General features: G+C 45.6%; 1 protein-coding gene across 8 annotated transcripts in view; it reads right to left on the reverse strand.

Moving 5' to 3' along the window:
- Nucleotides 1-13,588: 13,588 nt before the first annotated feature.
- Nucleotides 13,589-26,199, reverse strand: part of ZHX2 (zinc fingers and homeoboxes 2) — a 75,325-nt gene continuing 62,714 nt past the window's right edge. For all 8 annotated transcript variants that reach the window (XM_005143834.3, XM_031044441.2, XM_034064854.1 and 5 more), the window contains 2 exons: nt 20,226-22,917; nt 13,589-14,860 (listed from right to left, as the gene is read on the reverse strand). In XM_005143834.3, the coding sequence (XP_005143891.2) occupies nt 20,230-22,728 (2,499 nt within the window). In that variant the 5' untranslated portion in view covers nt 22,729-22,917 and the 3' untranslated portion in view covers nt 13,589-14,860; nt 20,226-20,229. The remainder of the gene's footprint in view (nt 14,861-20,225; nt 22,918-26,199) is intronic.

A 26,199-nucleotide genomic window follows, 5' to 3' on the forward strand; every position in this document is an offset into this window, starting at 1 on the left:
TGCTATAACAAGTCACCTAATGGCTTTGTAATTCTCTTCTGCATCCATAAAATGAAGATGATTCATAGTCTCCCTTGTTCCGTGCTAGGCTTAGGATGATGGATTAATTTGTACTTGCTGTAGTATGGCAGAGCACTAATTTTGGTGAAGGTGTTCTTCACCTGTAGTAGTAAATGGCTTTTCTTGTTTTGTGCTTCCATAGATTCTTGTTTTGCCATGGATGATAGTAACAATGTGACTTGGAATTCAAAATTGAGTCTATTGTCATGATTTTGTTCAGTTAAATGTGTAATACGTGCATATTAAGCAGTACTTAACATCTAAAAGGTGATACGTTGTTTTCTAGAATTTGAAAGATGAAAATGTTTCAGCTGCTTGTATTTTTCAAGCACATTTGGTTGGTGAAAGGACTTCTGTTCACAGCAGTGGCTCACCCTTTTATCACCTGGAACATGATCTAGGAGGAGAGATTACAGCACTTGTGAGCAAAAGTTGCATAAAAGGAGCAGTAACTGTGGGATGCTGGCAAGGCCTCTGCAGAATCTTCTTGATGTTGGAGGGGAAAAAGTGATTATGAAACCTTAACTGGTGCCTGAAGGTGGTTTGGGTCTTTTGGGTTTTTTTCCCCTCTCTCAAGCCCTTGTAAAATGCCGCTAAGAGCTCACATCAGCTCTGAAGGCCAGGTTTCTCTGCACTGCTAACCAGGCGTAAGTGTACCATGATGAAGACCATGGCAACTGGAGGCAGTGTTTAAATCAAAACCACCACAAGCAGTTTTCTTTCATCTGAATGTTTACATTTGTTTCTTAAAAGGGATGTGTGCATTTACTCCCTGGACCAGCCATGGATTAAAGGACAGTGGATGAATCACTGTGTTGATGGTTTCATTGACTTGTGGTAACTGGATATGTGAGGATGTTGCCTGTTGTCATGGATGGAGTAATGCACTTCACTCGTAAGAGAGAAGCAGCAATATGATGTAAAACAAGGTTTGACAAGATTTAGTGGCAAGGTACACTTGAGTATTTGCTTCATAGAGGACAGAGTCAGACAGAACTGTCAGGGAGACCCTCCTGTTGAGTCCTGAGATTCAGAAAGGAATGTATGTGTGTTGGTGGATGTATGAGGTAGGGAAGCCTAAGGTAGTACTTTTTGGAATAAAATATATTGTAAATCAATCCGGAAGGGGTCTAAAGATGCTGAGAAGTTGGTTTTTAACTGCACTTGAGAATGGGAAGAAAAAAGATTCTATCAAGGACCATATTGATCAAAGAATGTTCTGTGTTTTTCTGGGTGCTTTTTTCCCTCCAGTATGGGCTCAGAAAGTGGCAGTCTCTATTCAGGCTGAAAAAAGAAGCAGTGCCTGATGCTCTGTGCTCATGTACTGAATCCTCAACCCTACAGCAGGTGGAGGGGCTACATGAGACACTGTTTACTATTTGTACCTGCAGCTGAACTGTGGATAAACCTTTCTCTAGAAGGAAGTCATGAGCACCTGTCTGTAATGCTGCTTTGCCTGTTGTTTGTTGACTCTGTACTTATTGTTGTTATGAACTCAAGCAACTGCCACAAGAAAATGGCAATGTGTGTACCTTGGGAGTTGGCCTTGTTTGGTTTAGGGGCTTAAGCTGAATTGCTAACTGTAACCAATGTTAATGTCAGTATTTCACTTAGGAGCTTTTATGTACAATATGATTTTCTTTAAAGCTGATTTCAAGCCTGGATGCTAGAGAGTTTGGGTTTCTTTAATGTATAAACCAGTAGCTAAGTCAGTCTTGTCCTGTTCTCTGCTCCATCTTGCCCTTCGTCCCCAGGGTATGTAATTCGAGATAAAAATACAGATAATGTTGGAATAGTACAGCAAGATTTGGGGGCATTGAGAAGCTTGAACACCCTGAAGATTTATGCAACTGATGACATAAAGAGCTTGTATTGTTATTTTAGCCCTTGTGTTGTGTCAATTCAGAAAACATGAAATCTTACAGGGACTGATAGTCTTAGAAGGTCCTGGTCAGGTTCAATGAGCAGGAGAGCAAAACTGTTGCAAGAGTTCAGACTTCTGCTGAAGTCAAAGTGCTCTGCGTTATGCAGTACAGCAATATGTACTTTGCAGCTCTGTCTTAGCAATGCTCAAACCCAAGTGCAGTCTCCACTTGTTCACAGCAATGGATGTGCTCCTCTCTAGCTGTGTCAGCATCTGGTTTGGCTTTAATAGTCTAAGGTGTATGTAGCCAGGGGCTCCCCAGGGAGACCAGCACACCTACACACAAAACTGTGATCTGTGGGAACTGAGTTAATAGGAAAGAGAGTGTCAGGTGTGATCTGACAGTCAGCTTGCTTTATTTGAGTTTCCTGAGTTGGCTGTGTTGAGCTGATGAGGTTGCACAACCCAGAATGGAGTAGGACAGACAAGGATGCATATGTGGTCGTTCAGCACCTCTTGGGTGCAGACTTTCCCAAGGAGTTTCAGGGAAGCCTCTTGGGATGTAAACTGCTGTTCCTGAAGGCTGTAGAGGGGAAGGTGACTCCTAGTGTGAAAACAAGGGAAGATTCCTAGCAGGAGAGCAGACTTGTGTGTCCCGCACTGGAACTGTGTGTGTAGGGGGCAGATTTTGCAATGTGAGAATATTTCAATTGGATTATACTGGTGAGAATTAAATGCTTCAGGTTTTTACATCTAAAATAACTTTTTCAGCTAGGTTAGAAGATACAATGGGTTTTCTGTTTGCTTTTAGAGCTCAAATCAACCCTTAAAATCTGAAATCAGAGCCTGCTGTTTTGACTGGGGCAAAACACTTCTGCAGCCTTCCTTTCCAGAAATGCTGTAGTGGTGTCTTTTCACTGCAATAAATAAATCAAACATATATATGTGTCTCTTTCCTGAGATGGGACGTGCATGTTGGATCAATGTCAACAGGTTTCTAACTCCTTTGCTCTGTGAGCAAGGAGAACCTGGAGAGATTTTAGAGCATATAGCTTCTGGGCAGAGTTTCTGCATTCCTGCTGAAAGCTTCCTAGTGTGTCTGCTGCCCTCATTGGGCTAGGTACAATCCCACTTTCAGTTTTCCTGTATATTTTAGTTAAAGCAGTATTATTTCATTTAAATCTCCCTTTCCTCTTTCTGATCTGAAAATGCACTCAAAGAGTTAAGGCCAAATTTAATGTTTCTCAATAGCACAGGAGGAAGAGGGGTGTTTTCGGCTCTACTGCATTGTACCTGCACCCGCTGCGGGTGTTCTGCGGAGGCAGGGAAGACTTACAGAAACCATCAGATGCACCTGCAAAATGTAAATCCTCATCAATTTAGAAAGCCTGAGCAGGCTGTAACAGGGACTCTTCATCCATCGCCTCCTGTGACAGCCATGGTATATAAAGAAGCGCTCCAAACCATATTGAGAAGTTGGGTCTTGGTACTTAAGATCATGTGCCCAGTAGCAATATTGGTTTTATAGCAATTTATAATCTTTTCTTGCTTCCTCTGTTGGCTGTCATACAGGCAGTAAATTGCCAGTTCTTCTCTCTCTTCTCCCCCTTTCCTCCCCTGCAGGTGATAACCAGTTTAATACCTCTCCATTGCTTACATCCATCTCTGTTTTCCAGATATCAGCTATTTGCTCTCTCCAATGGCCTGATGAATGTAACTAGTTAAACTCAGTGTAATTGTCCTCAAATGCCATACGTCCTTTTAGAGCCTGTTCCTGCTATTTCAGAAGAGCTTTTGTGCTTTCAGTCTTGCTCATTTTTTTTTCTAGCTGTGTTAACTGAATGTCTAATGCATTCTTCATACCTTCTCCTTGTTTCTGTTCCCCAGAGTCACCCCATGAAGATGTGTATGAGCTGTTTTGGGAACAGAGGAGAGAGTGAAGGGCCATGGCAATAGCATGTCATTGCAAAGATGCCACTGTTCCCAAGCAGAGGGGACGCTGTTGCTAACCAGTGACCTCTGCTTGCTTCTTCCCTGGACTGTCTGGCACTAGGAGTTCCCATCAGGCTGTGGAGTCCTTGGATGGACTGTTGCCTTCAAAAGAGGTGGATTTTTGGGGTTCAGAGAGCCATGTGTTAAACAGCTTTTCTCATCTCTAACAATGCAGCTTCCCCTCTCTTGCACCCATCACTCTGCCTTTTTCAAACAATGAGTTCTCTGTAATGTATAATTTTAAAACAGAAGAAAAGGCAAGAGCAATTGATAACAATTTGATGTCATTTAACGTTCCTGGGCAAGGCGATGGAGGATTTTTCTCCTTCATTGCTACTATCAGAGGTGTACATGGTGTGGTGATAGTGCACGTGAAGGTTTAAATCTCTAAGAACCCTATCAGTCTAACTTCTTCAAAGCAGGCAGATAACAATAGGCCCTACAGCTGTATTACTTGGTTGAGTAGCTAAGTGGATAGTGGCATGCTTTAGCTGGATGCAGTCCCTGTGCTGAAGGATCTCAGATAGCCCTGTAGCTGCTATTAGAGCACAGCTCACTGGGACCAAATAATTACTGTATAATTTAATGCCAATGCAAACAATGTAAGCTAATGCATTTGCTCCCCTATAGAAATGTTTTGTCCTCTAAATATGCTCCTCAAAGTCATTCTACAGCTTTGCATGTCCCCTTGTGCATCTTAAATGAGATCAATAACTTCCTAGGCTGCCTCTAGTGGAGTGGCTCGCTCCACAGAGCTGCTTTCTGAAGCTGAAAGCAATGCAATCCCAAGGAAATCCTGCTGAGTAAGGAGAGTTTCTGTTAATGTGTAATCAAGTTGTGATAAGACTAGCTAATAAAGATAAGGTTCTCAAGAAGTGGCACGGGACAATGAGCAAGGAAATGGAGTATGGAAAACCCTGTGATTAATCATGACCCTTGGCTGCATTGTTCAGAGGAAAAAAAACACTCCAAAGAGGATGTGTGGGCATGTTACTTAAGGGGAGGGAAAGCAGGGGGAATCAAAGGGAGAAGAATAGCAAGCAGAAAAGCAGCTGCAGCTCTGTGACCCTGGGGAAGGCTGTCTAAGGATGCCTCCATAGTGGAAAGGCCAGAGGGAATTCAATCACACTCATATGGGTTGATCTGGGCTTTTAATGCATGGAGATGGGGTTGTTCCTGCTTTCCCTGTGGGGTTTCAGTGGGAGGTGAGGGGCCGGGCAGTGGAGAGGCTTGAGAGGAACACCCTGCCATGGAAGTGCTGGCATTGGCAGGGCCTGGAGCAGCAGGTCAGGGCTGTGCCTCTCCCTGCAGCCAGAGTAAGGGCAGGACAGTGAGGAGCCATCTCCTTTGTATTTGGTGCTCTTTAACTCAGCGCTGTTCTCATGGTCAGGATCACTCACACTGGGTATGCACCTTGCTGTATTGCTGCTGTTTGTTTGATCCAAAGTGAGAATTAATCTGTGGGTGAAATCACTTGCTATCTGGCCTAAAACGCTTTAATCTTTTCCGCTTTCAGAGGAGTGTCTTGAAATTGCAAGCTGTGTTAAAGTAAGTGCTTGAAGGTAAGTTTACTTACTCTTCAGTGTTCCTTGCTGGGCAGGGAACAATTGTGAACTATGTTGCTCAGATGAGGGCAATTCTGTGGGCTTGCATTTATTTCTGAGTATGCCACTGTGTGTCAGGCTTCAGCTTTGCTTCGTTTGCCAGAAAACAGCCACTGACTGGCACTGCAGCCGCAGTAAAGAGCTGGTGAACATGGGTGGGAAAGGAGAAGACTGGAAGAAAGTAGCATATTAATGCCCTGGATCTGCAAGTCCTCTTTCTGAATAGCAGCTGCAACAGATAGGATGGGCATAATTTCCTCCTCTCCCCCTGTATCTCTGTCTTGCAACCTGAATGGTGATGGGTTTAGGAAGCTGGTAGTCTGGATCATATTTGAAACATTGATCTAATGTGCATCAAGCATTAATGTCAATTAATGAATTATTATTTACACATGGTAATTCAGGAAGAACATAACCCAAAGAATGGCTGATCTTTCTTGTCTGTGAGTTTGTTTCTTGATTTGCTTAGGTGCTGGCGGCTGTGGTGCAGGAGCAGCACGTTGAAATCAGTTATGCAAGGCATGGGAAGTAGGGCAGTTCTAGCGTGCATCAAAAGATGGATGGTAAAACTTCATAAGCTCTGAGTAACTCTTATATTTAGTCTTATGCTTGTTACATTAAAAAAACCCGATGCTGTGAAGATGAATTAAGAACTTCCATGCAGGATGTTGAGGAGATACCGGGTTTGGCTCCACTGTTGGAGAACTGAGATGGGGCTTGCTGAGTGTGAACAACAGGCGAGCAGGAGCTGTTCGTGTATGAGCTACCCCATGCCTGTGTCCTTCAGTTCTTTTGCAACTGTTCAGGTAAATCAGCAGTTTCTGCCAAGAAACTGTGACTAGGAGGAGAGCTTGGAGTTATGACCCTGGCAGGCTGAGGCTGCAGATGGCCATAGGCAACGGCTCTGGGAGAAGTGGGAATGGCTCTTTTCCCAAGGAGGGGGTCAACACTGCAGTGAAAGTTGAAGCACAGTGTGAATTTTGCCTGTTGAAGGTCAGTACGGCAGCATCCACAGCTATTCTGAATTGGTGGGTGGTGCTTGTACCGAGCAAAACCATTTCTCTGCTGCCAAGGGCCACCTGGAAGTTGTGAGCAGCAGAGGAAACCTTCTGCACCCTGTATGACTTCAGTTCCCAAGGCACTTGAGTTAAAAAACACACAGGCTATTTCTAATCGAATAAGGGCTGAGTGTATAAGAAACCCAGGAAAGCAATTCAGCCCCTGAAAGGCCAAACACCTCATCAGTAACCCTGCTCTGCAGCATGACTTGCCTCTGCCCAGCAGAAGACATCCTTCAGTGCCACCACCCCACTGCCTGCTTGCTCAGAGAGGGCTGTACTTGGTCTTTGTTTACATGCTGAAATGCCCTTGAAAGCAAAATCCAATGAGAGGAGGTGGCTTGGAGATAAATCTGTGTTTGGGACTGCAATGTGGCAGTGTGATGGTAGCCGGCACTCTGGGATGGTGCTTAATGCAATTAAGCCACGGCCAGCACTGAGCGTTCTTCCCTCACACAGCATAAAGTTGATGACCGTGAGTCCAAAAAGAGAGCGGCACTGCCCAGGTTCCAATGCAGGCCAAGTACAAAGAAAACAAAACAAATCCTCAGCACCTCCTGTGATTTAAATGGGCAAAACTCCTGTGCCGGAGGCCAAAACCACGCTCTTTGGATAAGCGCTTATCGTTCCTGAAGCTGGCACAGCAGAGCAGAGCAGCCCATGCTTCAAAAAGCAAGGTAATTAATTCTCCTTGCTCCCAGCAGCAGCAGTCTCCATTGTGCAATGCTGCACCGCAACCAGGCATGGAGAAACTTTCTTTCCAATCAAAAGAAGTATTCATTTCTTTGCTCTGACAGAGCAGGGTTGGTCTTCCTTTCAATATTACTGAAGACAATGTCTGCCTTGCCGTTCCGTGACCTTCAGCGTGTGGCTGCTGTTGAAATTTCCATCCCCCCACGTTCCAATACTGGCATTAAAAAAAGAAAAATAAAAGATTAAAATTCCTTTTGTTTAAATCCCTAACAGGGAACCTTAGTGCATGCTGCCCTTCAGAGGAGGGGATGTGTCTTGGCTTCTTACACTGCTGGCACTGGGCTCTTCACCTGGGCTGTTTTGGCACTGGGGAGGTGGGTCAAACCCATGGACCCCCCAGCCCAAGTGCTGTGTGTCCCCTGTGTACCTAGTTGTGGTTGAAGTCTGGTGGTAGCTGAGTTTGGGCTGGAGGATAGCACTGTGGGTCCAGGATACTTCTAGTCACCTTCTGTATAGCACAGATAATGGTGCCAAAATCTCTGGTATTCTGTTTCTTTTGCAGATGCTCCAGATGTGTCCCCATGCTCTTAGCATGTGCAATGCCCATCCCCATCTCCAGATGTGTCACAAGTAATAACTAATAACTACATCCGTAGATCAAATTCAGTGGTGGTTTAAATTCCTGGTTGCAAGGAGCCTTTTTGGCTTTTATCTCCCCAGCTTTTGTGGGTACCATGGGGGGAACATGGCCCTCCAGGTGAGGCAGCAGCCAGCCCTTAGGGCTCAACAACTGAAGCTATAGCCAACCCAATTGAAGGTTGATGTTCAGAAGTGCCTTGGGAGAGCTTGGAGCAGAGCTGTAGACAGCAAACCCTCAGAGAGCATCCAAGTAAACCTGAAGCTGTGTGAAACCCCATTGCAATGAACAGGCCCTGGGGAAGATCACTTTATGAAAAGGTTTAACAGCTGGTGATGTGATGCTGCTGTTTAATGGGTGTCTAGGGAGCAGGTCAAGGCAGGAGGCAAAGGTGAATATTTCTGTGTCACTGGAGAACTGCACCATCATTCACCCAACACTGAGGTGGGAGGGATTGCCGTGGTGAAAACAACCCCAAAATATGTCAAATCTGAAACATTTAGGTACAGCTGTATGTTGAATGCCACTGTGTGGCAAAACACCTTTTGGTATTAGTGACTTTGTATGAATGGTTCAGGGAGGCCATAGAGGCTGAACAGCTCCATTCCTCTCAGGCTGAAGAGATAGCAATGTTCTTAATGCCAAGAGGGATTTAATCACACATGCGTGCTAATGTGTTATAAAGCACCCTGGGACACGCCACGAGCTCCTGCTTTAAAGAGAGGAGAAATTCCCACTGTGGGAACAGAAGAGCAGCTGCAGCAATGGGCAAAAAAAGCCAGCTGGGCTGGGGTAGAGTTAACTTTCTCCACAGTAGCTGGTATAGGGCCATGCTTTGGATTTGTGCTGGAAAGAGTGTTGATAATTCAAGGATCTCTTCCTTACTGCTGAGCAGTGCTTACACAGAGCCAAGGTCTTTTCTGCTCCTCACACCACCCCACAATGAGCAGGGTGCACAAGGAGTTGGGAGGGGACACAGCCAGGACAGCTGACCCCAACTGACCCAAGGGATATCTCACACCATATGGCATCTTGATCAGCATATATAGCTGGGGGAAGAAGAAACAGGAGGACATTGAGAGTGAAGGTGTTTGGCTTCCCAAGTAACCACTACTAGAACCATAGAATCATAGAATAGTTAGGGCTGAAAAGGACCTTAAGATCATCTAGTTCCAATCTCCCTGCTATAGGCAGGGATGCCTCACATTAGACCATATCACCCAAGGCTCTGTCCAGCCTGGACTTGAACACTGCCAGGGATGGAGCATTCACAACTTCCTTGGGCAACCCATTCCAGTACCTCACCACCCTCACAGTAAAGAACTTCTTCCTCATACCTAACTTAAATCTCCCCTGTTTAACTTCTAACCCATTACCCCTTGTCCTATCACTACAGTCCCTAATGAATAGTCCCTCTCCAGCATCCCTATAGGCCCCCTTCAGATACTGGAAGCTGCTATGAGGTCTCCACGCAGCCTTCTCTTCTCCAGGCTGAACAGCCCCAACTTTCTCTGCCTGTCTTCATATGGGAGGTGCTCCAGTCCCCTCATCATCCTCGTGGCCTCCTCTGGACTTGTTCCAATAGTTCCATGTCCTCTTTATATTGAGGACACCATGATGGAGCCCTCCTGTCCTGGAGATGGCTGAACACCTGCCTTAACATGGCAAGTGGTGAATGAATCTCTTGTGTTGCTCTGCTTGTGTGTGTGGCATTTGCTTTACCTATTAAAGTGCCTTAATCTCACCCCACAGGTTTTCTCACTTTTACTCTTCTGATTCTCTTCCCTATCCCTCTGGGGGAGAGTGAGAGAGCGGCTGTGCAGGGCTTAGCTGGGGTGAAACCATGAGAACCCCCAAAACAACAGTCACTGGAGATGGGAGACTGAGGGAAGGTGTTTATGGACAGATGTAAAGGTGAAAGCTTTGCCCAAAGACCTGCGCTGGGTAAGAGGGATGCCCTGGTGGGATCATGCAGGATGCAGATCCCTGAGGACCTGCAGTCCCAGCCTGCTCAATTCTGCCCTTATGTCTTTGCCTGTTGGAAAGGGAAAGGCTTTGGGTGAAAGAGTAAGAAATGCCAATGAAACAGCGATGATTTGATACTAATATAAAATGAATCTTCCCTGCTGAACAGTCAAGGCCAAGCTGACCTCCAGGTTTTGCCTTCAGCGTGTTTGTTCTGCAGTCTGGTGAATAATACATACATCTCTCAGTTTTGCTGTCCATAAACTCAGGTTAATGGCATTATTCCTTTGCTGTTTCATAGCTGTGTTGCAAAACCAATGATGTTTAAAGATTGTGGCATGTTGAATTTTTACACTATATGTTGCACTGGGATGATCTAGGCTTTTAAGACAGAGAAAAAAAGAGCAAGGAGAGGGTGATTTTATGTCCTGAAGAAGCTTCACAGATGTCTCATTTACTGTGCTTGAGCCAATTTGCTGGCTGTGTGGTTTTCACAGTAAGCTTAAATGATGAGAATTGTAATATAATTACAACGACCATTTTGGAGCATCAGGTCTGATGGAAATCAGAAAACCATGGAAAACCCCTGCTTTTGCTTAGTGTGCTCAAGATGTGTGCTGTGTGATTAGGTCTGACAATTACCCAGTCACTCAGCTTTTACCTCCATCCTCACTAGAGCTTGTAGTAATCTGATCGGGATATGGTTCAACTGTGCAACACGCAAGTTGGTGTTTTTATGCTGCTTTTTCATTCCTTTGTTGTGTATCTCACATCATCTTGCTCTCGATACATTCACTTCTGCTGTATTATGAGTTTCAGGATTATGCTCAAGAGCCACAGGCCCCATTCATAAACAATTTGCATTAGTTACTGAGTACAGAATTCTCCCTTCTGCTCATCTAAATGGTTTCAGGTCTCTTTTTACTCAGGATATGATAAAAAAGAGTTCATTTCCATCACTGGTGTGCTCCTTCCTTGCTATCAGGAAGCCAAATGACTTCCTACAATGTTGCCTTATGTGCCTTTGAAATGAATCCTTCCCCCCCTTCTGTAAGCTAGTAAGATTTCAGTATGTCTCTTTCTGTTACCTAACAAAATGTGAGGGCTACAAGAAGATGATAGGGAAAGTTTCCGTGGTTAAATTTTCTGCTAATGGCAAATAACACATTACCACTACTTAAATTGATTGCTTCTTTACCTGTATATTTCTCTAGGTTTTTAAGTTATCACCATATCATTATCATCATGCTGACAATTATCATAGTAACTCAGATTTCTTGCATAACTCAGCACTCCTCCCCTACCCTGTGAAGGTCCACATGTACTGGGATGAGAGAGATCCCTGTGGCTTCCGAGTTTCACCCTGCAGATGCATACTACTTATACTGCTCACTATCTGACTCTCAAAGTGATGCATTAAATGAAATTCCCAGAGGTCACTATTGGAGATGTGAGGTTAGCAATGGTGCCACTGCAGTGATGTGGTTTGAAAGTGAAAACCTTTCTTTTAACTTAAAAAACCCCCAGACAACCCAGGATTTGTGGAAAATTAATCATTTAGACTGCAGCGAGGTCAAATATGCATAAGTTTCTGCCCCAAAACTCCCCAAGGCCAGACTAGATGGGGCTTTGAGGAACCTGGCCTAGTGAAGGATGTCCCTTCCCATGCAGTGGTGCTGGAACTAGATGATCTATGAAGCTTCCTTCCAACCCAAACTACCCTGTGATGCTGATAATCTCTGCTAAGTGGTTTCTCACCATGATTACATTTAATAAGGTCTCTATCTGACCTGTCCTAAATTGTAGCTGTGTTATTACATGCTGGAGTCCTCAGCTCTCTGACAGCAGCATGGAGCTCACTTACAGAGCAGCACACTTCTCACAGACCAGGCAGGAGAAGTAATGTGTGTATACAATGAAAACCCATCCTCTTGCCAATGTGCTATCAGTCTCCATTAAGAAAGTAGAGGCTGCCTAATTTAATCCATTCCTGGCTTGTGAGTGATGGATTTTTCCTCAAGCCACATTTTTTTTAAAAAAAGGTGTTGCCCAAGTGCAAAAATGTGATTTTTATTTTAATTTCTGTGTGGTTTTGTGCTGATTTCTCTGATTACAACATTTCCATAGACCTGGCTCAAACAGTTTATGGGAGACGCCAATCAAAACCTGAGCACCAGGGGCTGCCGGGGCACCCTGCCCACCAAAGGCTTTTCCTGAGCCGCCTCCTCGCTGCAGGACTTTGCCAGGCGCAGGGGCAAGGGCTGTGTGGGAGGAAACTCGGTGTCAGCAGCCTATTTTCATCCATGTGCAATGAAACCCCGCAGCCAAGGCCGTCCCCGACGGCCGCCACGTACGAACAATGTCCCGATTGTGCTTCGCCGCTTGGACTCTCCTAGAAACACAGCCACTGCGGCCGTATTAATTGGAAACAAAGCCTGCTCACAGCGCCGGCCTTGGGAACCCGCTCCGGCAGCAATCTTAGCTTAAATCTGAGCAAACAGTGGCCGTGGGATCAGCTTTCCCCGGTGAAACCTGGCCTCGGGACATTTGGTAGCACACCACACAGCCTGCCTGCGCACAGCGGCTCGGCACCGCCGCTCTGCCAGCGCTGGCAAGGCTGTGCCGGTCTCTTGCAAGCCTGTTTGTTTGCTGGGGGAGAGCTTCAGCTTTATTATCCGTGCAATGACAGACTCCAGGGCCACTGCTATTGTTTTATTTGAATTGCAGAGATTTTAAAGAGCCCCAGTCCTGGGCCTTAATCCCACCGGGTCTGGGTGGTGGGGGCAAAAACCCCCAGGTGGGACTTGTTCTTCCTGAACACTCACTGGGAGCCCTGCTAGTTAAGCAAAGTAGGTCAGCACTCCAGACACGCAGCAGTACACACACATCAGACAGGAGAGATGCAAACTGGAATATTAAGCTGCCAAGTGGCTGTTAAAAACTGCACAAGGGCAATTAAAGTATTAGCATCCTTTCATGTAAGCAAAGCAGACAGAAGTGGCAATTAGTTTCAGTTACAACTTCAGAGTCCTGGAGAAGCATCCTCAGAGGCATTTTCTTTTTGGCCATCTGATGCTGGCATCCATCAATGTAACAACCCAGACATGACTGTGCAGGTATCTGCCTCCACATGTGCAGGAATACGATGCACAACACCCTGTGTACACCCACTGCCAGGCTGCTTCTGCTCGTGAAGGAGCAGAGGCTGCTTCTCCATCTCTTGCCACTGGCCTGCAACATGCAAACATAGCAAGTGCTGCCCCATCCAGTCATTCCTCTGGCAATGCACTTGGACAACTTCAAAGTAAGGAAAGTCTCTTGAGTGCTTGCTGCTGCCTACTGCAACCATCCCTTGATATATAAATGTTGTGCTGATGATCAGTAAAAGTAACTCCATGTAGGTGAGTCATGGGGATGGTTTCTTTCATTCATTCATTCAGGTTGTGACTGCAACTAAAATAAAGGTGTCCCCAGATCCCCACTTCCAGGTGCTATCTGATCCCTTCACACAGGGAAGAGCATTCCAGTACTAGAGAAGTAAACACCAGTAGTTCACTGAGTTCACTTTAGTGTTTGCCAAGCTGATTACTGCAAAACCAGTTAAGACCCTAACTGCAGTTCTAAAGACACTGAGCTCTTGTGCACTAAGGAAAACTGGTGGGTGGCCAAGTTTGGGTTCTAAATGGAATAAAATAAATAGAAACGAGAAAAAAGGTTACCAAAATGTTCAGCCTTTGTTTTATTGAGTTACAACAAATGAGCAACAAGTTAGAAAAGTTGGATTTATTCAAACTCCCTAGCATCCTATTTGTGCAGTGTACTGAAAGGTGGGCAAGGTTTCTGAACCCAGCTCGTCAGAGGAACGCACCAGACGGCAATAGCACCCACTCGCCTATGCACCCACAATCCCCATCTCCCTCCTCCTCCTCCTCACACGTGCACGGACAGACACCTCCACACAACCCCAAAAGAGCAGTATTGGTAGGAAAAGTGCACTCGGCAACCTAGGATTGACCTAAAAAATTTAGTGGCAAGGGTTAATCAAAAACGTCTTTGTGCGCTACAACATCTAAAGCTGGAGGGCAGGCTGCTGCCTATGGCGTCCATCATTGTACCAGCCAAAGAAATACAAACCAAGTTCAGATCATGAAGCATCTTAATTTCCTTGCTGCAACCCCTCTGGGGGCTGTTCTGCGTTTCTGAACAAAAAGTGCTAAAAAAAAACCAAACAAAAAAAGGCATCCTAGCCAAATTTTCAGAGACCCACAGCTGGGGCTGGCTTGTGAAGTATGGGAGTGAGAGAAGACTCGCCTTGAAGGAACATGGAAAAGCAAGAGATTTAAATACTCAACCAGTAGCTGGTGGCCATAAAACAAAACAAGTCAAAACAACAAGAAAAAACCCAAATCCCAACCACTCCAGAAGGACCCTCCTCAACCCTGTAACACTTTTATGTGGGCTGAAATGTAAACTGGGCTGGGGATCTGGGCTCAGATGCTGATCTGCACCAACAGGACTCCAAAACTCTGTCTTAAAACACTTTAGGGAAACAGAAATCTCCTCTCCCTTCCCCACAAAAGATACCTCCCTCCCCCAACCCAACCCCAAATTTTGCAGTGGCATTATATGCAAGATTAACTTGCACCTATTAAAAAGTTAACAAAATCTCCATGTTGTACAAATCTGGTCCAGAAGAGGAAGAGCCTCGGCAGGAAAGTGGGTAGGAGAAAAGCAAAGGAGAAACTTATGTACAAGGACCCTTTTCTCTTTCTTTCTTTCTTTCTTTATGCAGTAGTAGGACTTTGGCACTATAAACGATCCCATGATGATGCTCTGTAAGAGTATTTCTTGCTGTGCCTCCACAAGCAGGGTTTGAGACTTGGAGTCGCAACATGCTACCTCACCCCAGGCAGGAAAATAGAGTTTTCTTCTATTTCCAGACAGCATTTCCCCTTCATCATCGGGACAGTGCAGCTGAGGAGTACCCCTGCAAAAAGTATAAAAGCAGCATATTATTTTTGAAGGCACTATGAACAAGTACTTGAGCTGTCAATGAAATACAGCATCCAGTTTACATCCCTGCAATAGCACTGTACGCTGAAGCCTATCCTTATTACAGCGTGATGCTGCAGTCAGGTGCTGGATTTACTCCTGTAAGTAACCCACCTAATAACCTCCCTATATATTTCTGACAGGCACATACACCCCTTGATTCTGCTGGGCCCTCACTTCTACATACCCTGGGCAGATCCTCACTTACTCATGTTGCTCAAAGACAATGTGCACATGGGTTGGGGCAGATACTTTGCAACCACAGGATGGATGGGGCCAAAGGTAAGAATACCTCAGGTTTTTTTTCCCCAATGAAATCCTCTCATTAAATACTTTTTTTTTTTTTGCATGGTTTTAGAAAATAATTTGTCAAACTGCAAGACAATGGAAAAGATTGCATGTGCTTGTACTCTGCAGAGCAGGTCCCTGGCTGCACTACATAAAGACTGCACCATAGACTGGAGACTAAAAAATTAATACCCCAAAACCAACCTTTAAATACACACCTACCTACACTTATCCCCACTTCCCAGCACAGAGCAAGGCCTCTGTGATAGCCATTATGTCCAGTATGTTTTTCCCCATTGAGGTGTAAACGTGCAAGTGCGAGCACGCACTCAGACTGGAGCTGCACCCAGGGCAAGGTGGCTTTTCCTGCACCATCCTCCTCACCCATCCTGCAGCAGTGCTTACTGAGACCTGAGCTAACCTGTTATTTCACACCTTTTATGACTGTTGCTACGAGGTCTGTTATTCCCACAAAAGTCGTGAGCCCTGCCTGGCACCTGCAATGCAGAAAGCAGCAGAGTCAAGCTCTGTAAAAGGACATGGGCTTGCACCAACAGCAAAGGCAAAGGTCCTCCCCATCCTTGCGACCTGTCCTCAAATAGCCTCCTGCTCTTCCTAACCCATTGGAAAATATCAATTGCTGTGTTGGGTTCTGCTTCCCCTTCTGAAGTTCTTTACTGTGTTACATAGCTTGGGTCTCTGATACACCTCATGGTCTTCAGGGGGAACTGCAAGTCCTCCCTACTTTGGCCTCACTTCCTAAAATTCTTTAGGGTGACCAGAGTTCCACAAAAACCACAGGTCAATCCCACTCTGACCTCAGGATGGAGCCTTGGAGCCCACCACAAGCTACTGGCACTATAACTAGCCTTATGGTTGAAACTCTAAACCAGAAGAAAAATGGGAACTTGGACAGAAAAGGAGGAAACCTCCAGTGCTGTTCACTTTTACCAGTTTCAGACACCAAGGAATGCACTGGGCCACCAGGATCTCAGCTCCTACAGTGGTCCAGAACGGGTTGAAGACACCAAGGATTCAGACTGCTTCTGATGCCCAGTGTACACTGCACACAGCAGAAGCAAAGGGTGACTTCCTTTGGACTCCTTTTTCTGGTGCACAGCTCCCAGACATGGTTTTCCATTGGCACATCTCCACAGAGCAGTGGTCACAGCCACTGAGAGCCAGGGCATGTGTCTTTTGGGTGTCCACCTACCTCGCTCCACTGTGAGCCACCAACTTTGGTGCCTGCATCTTGCAGGGTTTGGGCTCAAAATGGAGATCATGAGATAACTCTAAAAAAGAAAGTTTATGGCAGAGAAGAAGGTGGTGGGGACAATAAGAAATATGCTTCTGAGAAACAGAACAAAAGCTCTGGGCTGAGGAAACACTGACCTTGGGAAAACCCCACAGGGAGACAATGCTGTGAAGAAAGCCAGTGGTAGCTGCCAACCACTCCGGCACGCTCTGGCCCCGCTCTCATGTCTGAGCTGCAATCTGCTGTATTTAATTTAGGATCAGCTGCTGTTTGTCAAGCTTGTGCAAATGGGGACAAGAAACCTAACTTTGACCAGGGCTGTTGGAAGGCAAAATATCTCTATTGATGGGAAGAAAACTAAACCATGCTCTTGACAGAGCAGTTGCAAGAGAAGTGCAAGGCTTCATCTGGAGCATCTTCAGTGATGGCTTTAGTGCATCCTACAGCAACCACCCAGAATCTTGAAGGCCCTGATACCCTATGGAAACAGGCCTCCCAGCCTCACTGCTAAGGAAACGTGACCTGCTCCATGGAATAAATCCAATTCTGCCAAAAGCTTCAGATATGTACTTAATAACAGAGCCCTTTCTTAGCCCAGGGATGGTATTTCAGAGCATGACACGAATCCTGCTCTTACCAAGGCCAAGCACTCATGAAGCTCCCACTAGCTTCATGCTCATGCTCATGGCCCAGCTAGTATATTGTACATCCAAACACACATCAGTTCTGAAAAAACTCAATTTTCCTAAGGCCTAAGTCTGTCTAGGCTGTAACACACATACTCCCTGATGGAGTTTCTGACACTCCTAAAGCTACACACCATAGCAGAGAGTGACCAACAAGGTCTGGAAGAGCTCTGGTTCTACAGAAGCCACAAATTCAGCCAAGCACAGGAGTATGGAGATCGATCACCAAAAAACATTCACTTTAAACTACACACAGATAAGAAATTAGCAACACTATGAATATCAAAGGAGGGTTCTGACTAATGTAGGGTTCAGCAGTGAACACTTCACATGTAACTGTGGCAGTGTGAGAGTCAAGAGGAGGAGAAATCCCTTCTCAACTTTCCAGTCCACCTCCTGTGTGTGACCAAACAATGGGAGCCCTCCAAGGTACAGAGAAGCATGATGTTAGGAAAAAAAAAATCAGACTTTTATACAACAACAGGCAGAAATAAGCTGCCAGGTCTTATGCACTCTTTGCTTTGGAGTCATACTCTGGATGTCACCTAAGACAACACCTTGTTAATTTAACACCACAGTTTTAGCTAAAACTCACATAGGATAGGCTTTGTGAAAGTAAGAGTGAAAGCTTATCCGGAAGGAAAAAGGAACCAGTAGTGGGGATTTTTTCCATGTGTCCCATTGGCGTGGGTATAAAGCTTTTGTGCCACAGTGGTTGTGACAATGCCTCCATGAGAGCATGGGAGAGCAGGCACTTGTAATACTGGGCTGAGATTTAGAGGGAGAATAAAGACAAATGAAAGAGAAAAAAGACTTCGGGCCTTTGTCAAGTCCCCTGGCAAAGAGCAGAAAACAAAGTGGTGCTCTGATCCCCCTGCATGGTCTGGGCTGTGGATGCCCTGCTCCAGTGGGTCTCTTCTCAGGCAGTGTACTTTACAACCGGGCACTGGAAAGCTCCTCATAGAATCATAGAATAGTTAGGGTTGGAAAGGACCTCAAGATCATCTAGTTCCAACCCCCCTGCCATGGGCAGGGACACCTCACACTAAACCATATCACCCAAGGCTTCATCCAACCTGGCCTTGAACACCACCAGGGATGGAACATTCACAACCTCCCTGGGCAACCCATTCCAGTCATCAAAAGAATAAGCCAGCAAAAGTTTAACCGAGATCAAAGTTCTTATTAAAATTCCTCTCTGACAACACTTGAGCACCTCCCTGGAGCTTTATGGAGAGCTTCTGTGTCATGGCACAGAGGCAGGAGGTTCACTCCAATGGACCTTACACCACCTGCAAGCACAAAAATGCACCAAGCCCATGCTGCTGGCAGAGGGTTGTTGCACAGCTTGGTTTCATGGTACAGGAGGTTTGTAAGAAACAGTGGTTTCAAGCAAGCCCCCTCTTCTGCCCTGCTCCCCATTCCCACAGCCGGAAGGGGGAATGATCTGGACTTAACAACCTTGGAAAGAAAGAATCTCACAATGCATTTATTCATCACACATTTCATTTTGAAAGGCAGATCAGATCCTGCCTCTCCTTTCTTATGTGGCTGCACAACAGCGGCACCCCAGCGTGCTGCCGGCTGATGTTCCCACCTCCTTCCTCCTTTAATCTCTGCCTTTGCCGCACAGGTAACACAACCTGCTCCTCACACCCTTAATTACCAACTTCTGCAAGCATAACAGAACCTTGCATTGCAGTCCTTTAAGATTCTGTAAGATACTTTGTGATACAAACACTGTGATTTCCCAAATTCAGACAACACAACACAATAGTTCAAAGTAAAACCAATGCAGAGTTTCCCTCTTCAACTCAGAGAAAACATCCAGGAAACTTTTGGACAAGTACTACACAAGGAGAAAGCGGAGGGTTCTATGCTAGCCATCAGGGCTTGCTAAGAAAAACTGCACCTCTGCAACACATAGTAGTTCAAGTACTGCCTGCTGCAATAGTAAAACTCTTCAGTGCAAGTGTGGAGGGACTTCTACAAGTCCTAGCTTCCCCCCCCCCCCAAAAAAAAAATCAATTATTATTTAAGAAATACTGAAGTATATTATACTTCTTAGACACCAAAAAGCTACAGTCTTTCTAAAATTGGTGTTCTCTCACTGTGGTTGTTAATACAGGAGTTAAGCTTTCTGGAGGGTATGTTCTAGCTTAAAGAGACTCCAGTCTGGGAAAGAGAGACTCAGTTATATTGAGCACAAACTGTTACAGGCTCCAGTGAACTCAACATGCAACTCAAGAAACGCTGACGGTGGTTGCTCCAGATTTATACCTGTGTAACTGTGATCAGAAACAGGTTTCAGGTCCCCAAATAACACGTCCTTTCACACTGTGAAAGATTGTATAAAACACCCTTAAAGAAAAGCCCTGCAGCTTGCTTTTAAATTCACGGTCCTGTGAAGAGGAGCTGCTAAAACACCCACACAGCTTAGTCTGGGGCATTTCCTAAGCCTCTGGAGTGAGCAAGAAGAACAAAGCGAGGTTGGAGACAGTTCTCACCTGCAAGAGGAGGAGAGCACACTGGTTTTACTTGCTAATGCATCAAGAAGCATCTCCATCCTGAGCCCTTCCCCTAGCGACCTTTTATTCTGAGCAGGGCAGGATGCTGCAAAGGAAGTACCTGAGGTGCAAAACCAGGCACAGCCTCTCTTCACAGGAGATCAATGATCTTTCAGCAAGGGGGCTATTAGCAACCAGTGTCACTATTTCTTTGCATGGCTCAGCTAGCATGTTGTACATCAAGTGCTGCAGAGGTTACATAGGTCAATCAAAGGCAGAAAATGTAATGTGTGATTCCACTTATTGGAAAAAAATAAAAGATCTCCCTTATCCAGGGCTTGACCCACAAGGAAACAACAAGGTAAATGGCACTAACCCCTCCCCTACCATGCAGTTGCTTTAATTTACAAGCAGGACGGGTCTCCCTTTTGTTCAGGCATCCAGCAGGCACAAGGATCCAGCAGGGATGGGCTCCAGGGATTTATACTGAAGAGGGGCTACAGGATGCTGGAAGCACACCCAGACAGAGGCAGGCTCAGAGAAAGAGGGCACCATCAGCATTACCTGTCTATACGTGGGCATTTTCTCCAGATATACTTTCAGAGTCAAAGTCCGCCAGCTCTGCCTGGCCCTCGGGTGCCGTTTGGCTCCAGCTGTCTGTACAGTCCGATGCAGCATCATCCTCACCCACCGTCACCTCCACCCAGTTGACCTCCGCTGGCTCTTCATTCTCCTCGCTGCCGTGGCCGTCGTGGCTGTTGCACTCCAGCCTGTCCATTCCCTCCACTTGATTCCCCAACAAAGAGTCTTTCAGTGGTTCGCAGTCTCTTTTCGTTCTCACCACTGGTTTCCCCCCATTCTCTTCATTCAGTTTTTTATGCTCCTGGTAATGCTGCCGAGACACCTCATTACCATTCTTTGCACTCTCCGTGTGTTTTGAGCCCTTTTTCTGGCTTTGCTCATTATTGCCATCAACAACATACTGCTTCTGGTACTGGTCTATCCATTTAAGAGACCCTGTTCTTAGTGAAGACCGGTTTTCCTTGAACCAGCGAACGATTTCAGTTCTTGTGAGCCCAGTCTGAGATGCTAACTGATCATATTCTTGGGGCGACGGCCACTGGGTCCTTGCGAATGTGCTTTTCAGCAGGTGACTCTGCTCTTGAGTTTTCTTCAACGTGGTGGAGGATCCAGATAAAGCACCAGGGAGCTGAGAGCTACTCAGCAATTCTGCTTGGCTTATTGCACCATTGGGAGTTCCTTGCTCCTTAATTTTTCTATATGATCCCATTGAGTCCAAGACAGCTTGCTCCATGCTGTCCCTTATCTTTCTCCGCTCAGAGAACCATGCATCTATCTCCCTCCTACTCAGCTTAGTTTCTACTCGAAGCCTGTCCAATTCTCCTTGGGTAGGAAAAGAGCATCTTAGGAAGCTCTCCTCAAGGGCCCTAAGCTGCTCTTGAGTTTTCTCTTTGAATCTTTGAGGAGCAAAATCTGTGTATGGGTGAAATGAGCGGCTGTGTCGACCAGCTGAAGGTGCTATTTGATCCTTCCCTAAAGCATCACCAGGGATGTGCACAATACCCCTTTGACTTCTGTACCTATGGTCACTGAACCACTTCTTGATCTCACTCCTGGAAAGACCTGTTGTCTCTATCAGCCGGTAGACTTCTGTATCGTCAGGAAACTGGCTTGCCATGAAACTGGCCTTCAGCTCTGCTATCTGCTCCTTTGTCTTCTTTCGCTCACTGGCTGGTGTCAAGGGTACAGCAGTCAGCTTGGCAGGCATCTCAGGCACCTGAACCACGTGAGGACGCTTGGCCTCTGGGGCACTTGATAACGTCTGTATTGCCCTCTTCTGCCCCTGGTTTGGGGCAACAGCAAGTGTAATTGGTGAACAGGAAACAGTTGAACCATTTGACACAGGAGTCAAAACCAGACCAGTCTGGCCCAGTATCTGACAAGGCAAAGCTGTCTGGATGATGGGTTGGGGCATTTTTGCAGTTGTCAAAGGAGCTGGCAGGACGGTGATGGTCTGGGGAACTGCCTGAATGGTACCATTGAACATCTTCTTTCTCGCCTCCTCCACTTCTTCAGGAGACCAACTTATACCGTGCTTCAAACGCTGCGTGGCAAACCAGATTCGGATTTGTTCTTCGGGATGTTTTGATGCTGCTGTCAACCATGACAATTCTGCTTGTGTTGGGTAAGGAAATTTATTAAAGGAGTTGATCATGGTTGCATTAGTGTCCAGTGCAGAGTTGTATTTGGTACTGTTCAGAGGTACCGGGACCTTGGGAACAAGGTTAATATTTGGTGGCAGCTGCACAGAGGGCATAACATGGGCTAGCACATCATGGAGAAGGTCTCCATTTATACAAGCAATAGCTTCGGTGGCTTCAGTTATGATACGGGGGAGAGTACTGTCCACATGGTTTTCCATAACTCCCTCTTCTGGCTTTTTGGGTCCCTTCTTGGTTTCCCCTTTAGGCTTTCCCAGTTTCATCATTGGTGTTTTATTTGCACTAATTCCCCCATGAAGTGAATCATCACACTCTGCAGTTTCTAGCCCACCGCTTGTGACAGTGACATCGTTAGCAGTGGTCTCAATAGACTGCTCTAACACAGTCTGATTATTGCGCTTAATTAATTTCAGTTTAAAGTTAGTCTCCCCCGGGTGGTATTTTGTGTTGTGGTCAGATAAAGAATCATATTTTTTGGTTGTGAAGTTGCATTCAGCACAGACATACAGGGGGTTCAGAATGACATTTGGATGCTGAGTGTCAACATGCTCTGTAAATTCATTTAAGTTTTGTGTTGAGTAAGGGCAGTATTTACACTCATAACCACCCTGGGGCTTCTTGGATTGACTTTCAGCTGGGGGCTTTGCCTCGACCACTTCGCAGTCTTTGACTGAGCTTTCTGAAGGCCAGCTCTTTTGAGAGTCCTGCTGTGGTGCGCCAGACTCCTTCTCTTTAGGAACCTCTGTGGCTTCAGCGCCTTCCTGCTCCATGACTTCTGAAGTTCGCACCATGCAGGGAGTTGTTGATTTTCTCTTGCTAGCCATCACAGCCACGGGCAGCACACTGCCGTCCCAAACGATGGCTTTTTTGACAGGGTGAGCTGTCAAAACTCAACAGATCTTGCAAACAGCTCCAACTTTCCGTGATTAGTTTACTCTGTTTTACTTAATGAAGACTTTCTGTCCCGGCTGTGACCATCAGCTCCTCCAGCAGACCTGTCAGCTGCATGACACCTGCAAAACAAAGCACACAACATTAGGCACTGGGCAATAAAACACAGATCAAGCAGAAAGCCACAGCTCAGGATATGTGCATTTACAAAGCCCATTTTGGACCATGCTAAATTCTTCTTGCCCCGTTATCAACTTAAGAGTTAAAAATCTCCCCACAAAGAATAAAAGCAGTGGGTAATTCCCAATGGAGTGTGCCACGGGAAGAAAATGGCTTTGAAACAAGTAAGATGAACAGACAGGGGATTTTAATCTCCACTCACTGTGTTTAGCTGGAAAAGCAAGAAGATGCTGCTATAAATACTGCATCTTTTTATAGAACCCACAGTTTCTATTAATTATTATTTTGAAGCCTGCAGATTTTAAATTGAGTGTGATTTATATTAAACTTAATTACTTCCCACTGTCACTTACCTTGTAAATATGTCTGCTAAATGATTGTGGTTACTAATGATGGGTGATTTCTAAATAAAGCTATAGGGCCTGCCTCGGTTGTAAAAGTGAAGGCAGAGAAAAAGATTTAATGCAAATCAACACTTTCAAAGCTCTGTGTCTTGATGAGAGGAGGGTTCAGAGAAATTGCAGCACATCTATGAGCCCTATCTAGCCTTTTCTTGAACTAAGGTTTCCTTAAAACACCACTTTCCACTCAATATTGACAGAGGTAGCTAGCAAAGGTCACAGAAGCCCTTAGATACCTTTCAAACAGGGTCCCTGCCTGTGATCCTGTTGATATTCTCATCAAGACCAAACTGTGCCCTTCACTCCCTACAGAATTAAACCAAATCAATTTTAAGCACGATTTATGCCCTGAAATGGTTCTGGGAGCTCCCAAATGCAACAATTCCAAAACACATTTGTAAAAGGATCTGAGATCAGCATCAGAACCACCACAAAGAAAAAAGTGCAGCAGCTGCTTTAGGATCCATTGCTGCTCACCAGGAGTGGGTGGAGGGAAGGAAGGGAATTTAGTTGTCAAACCAGTTTCATTAACTGGGGCAAAAACAAAAGGTAAGACCTGCACTGATTTTTGTGGAAGCGTATTAAATGGAGAATCTGAGCTAGAGATCTAATGAAAGATGTTCTAGCCCATGTCAAGGGCATGGACTAGATGATCTTTAAATGCCCCTTCCAAACCCAACCACTCTGTGATTCTATCATATCATGTCTAATCAAAGCTTTTCTCATTGTGAAGCCTTTAAGTGATAAAATGCATCCAGTACCCAGTACCCAGCAGACACAAAGATCAAATGAGATAAAACCCTACTGCAATCACATCTGGACACATATAACATTCGCAGACAGTTTATAGCCACCTCAGTACTGTCCCTTAAGGTACCCCTCTTCCTTGTGCACTGGCACGAGAGCCAGAAATAGTCACTGTGAAAGCAGCCACTAACTTCTCAGTTCTGTTTGCAGCTGATTAATACTTTGCAGGTCTCCAGAGCACGTTTCTGCCACTCTCCCCATCACAGATCACACCACTCCTGTACATATGGAGCCTCATGATACACTGCCAGAGGAAGCAGCTCCAGCTGAGGATAAGAGCCTGGATAGCAGCTTCCAGTCTGATGTACCTGAAACCCAGTGTGAAGCAATTCTTCATAAACTAAGAACTTCCTATACAAGTTCTCTATGAACCTTGTGAAATAGTAAGTGCAGCACAGGGCAGACTCTGTGCAGAGGTGCTATTTGTTATATTGTGGATACCCCAGCATAGCCACACAGTGCTCTGCATTCACAGCCACCACTGCCTGAGAGACCAGGGATGCTCCTACACACTTGCTCTGATTCAGCGAAGCACTGGAGCATGTAGTTGACTTTCAAGGGTGCTTTTGAAGGTTCTTCCCTGGGAACAGAGTATCTTTGCTCAGCTCTGTGAAACAAAGATGGGGCTGCCTCACTCGGGACAACACTGTGACATTTCCCTTTAACCTGGGATCACCAACATTGTCATTGTTATTCCTCTAAGCATCAGCATACCTCTGAGCCCATGTATCCTCTCATTTCCTTTTTCCCTTCTCCCTTTCAATAATAAACAAGCAGATGAATGGTGGAAGAAATGATGCCTGGTTTTCTACAGAGTTGTGCTGACTGATCTTAAAACTAGATCACACTGAATATTTTCTATTATTCCCCCATATTCCTTCAAACTTCCCTTCTACTTTCTCTCACAACCATCTTCTGGCAGAGTATTTTGGCTGTGATCTGTGGTTTGCTGCATCCCACTGCAGACACGATCAGAAATGAGAGGCAAACATGAAACTGTCCAAACACCTGTCTTCCTGGCCATCCGTTTCAATGATACTTGCAGAAAATTAATCATCTTTGAAGCTTTTTTCCTTTGTGCCTAATTTAGCTGAAACAGGCCAAAAGATAAGAGAAGGGGCAGAATGGGCTCTGTAAGCCTGGCTGCTCCAGAAGCAGGGTGAAGGCAATCAGGTCACCTCGTGCTCTGCCCTTCAGATCCCACTGTGTTTGCAACATTGACTTTCATAGATGAGGGAAGAGAGGTGCGAGGCAGTGCCTGGGGACAGGGTGGTGCAGGTGGGGATGGAGCCACATCTCCCGGGATGCTCCTCTGGTGATTGCTCTCCCTCCCAAGCCATGCAGCTGTACTCAATGGTCTGCTGCCTTTCTGATGTGTGACCTTCTGCAAAATTCATGTGGCAACATCAGCAAAAGGATGAAAATTCAAAAGACATCAAAGGCAGAGCAAGGCTGATTTATATTTCACTGAATATCCCCACACACAAAGGAAGAAAGAGACAAGAACAAAACCAGAAAGGAATGGGATAGAAGAGGGGAGAATGAGAAACATCTAGCTTACAACTTTGAATCAATCATAGGTTTCCTAAGAGGCAGACTAATGTTGAATTCCACAGTCTCTGGAAGCCCAGTAAGCTCCCTGCTGCACTAAATTGCTGTGCTGAGCTCCCACCTCTCACGAGGACATGACGATCAGCCCCAAGCAAGGATGCTCTGATAAGGAAGAGTGAAGGTCCATCCAAAACATGTGTCAATGGGTGGACAGATAAAAAATGCTCTCTGCTATAGTTTTACTAGAAAATTGTCAGACTGTTGCTTCTCCTCCACCTTCTGCTCCACAGGGCGGTTTTCTGCACATCTAATTGCTGGTTTGCTAACCCTACACTTTGCATAGTTTTTCTGCCACATGAGAATTACTGCCCACCACAGAAATCAAGCCCAAGTCAAATGCTTCTTTTTGGAGGGCAGTAACAAACCCAAACATGTTTCAGTCCAAGATGCACAGTTTGGGGAGTT

This window comes from Melopsittacus undulatus, chromosome 1 (genome assembly GCF_012275295.1).
Source record: "Melopsittacus undulatus isolate bMelUnd1 chromosome 1, bMelUnd1.mat.Z, whole genome shotgun sequence".
Taxonomy (NCBI): domain Eukaryota; kingdom Metazoa; phylum Chordata; class Aves; order Psittaciformes; family Psittaculidae; genus Melopsittacus; species Melopsittacus undulatus.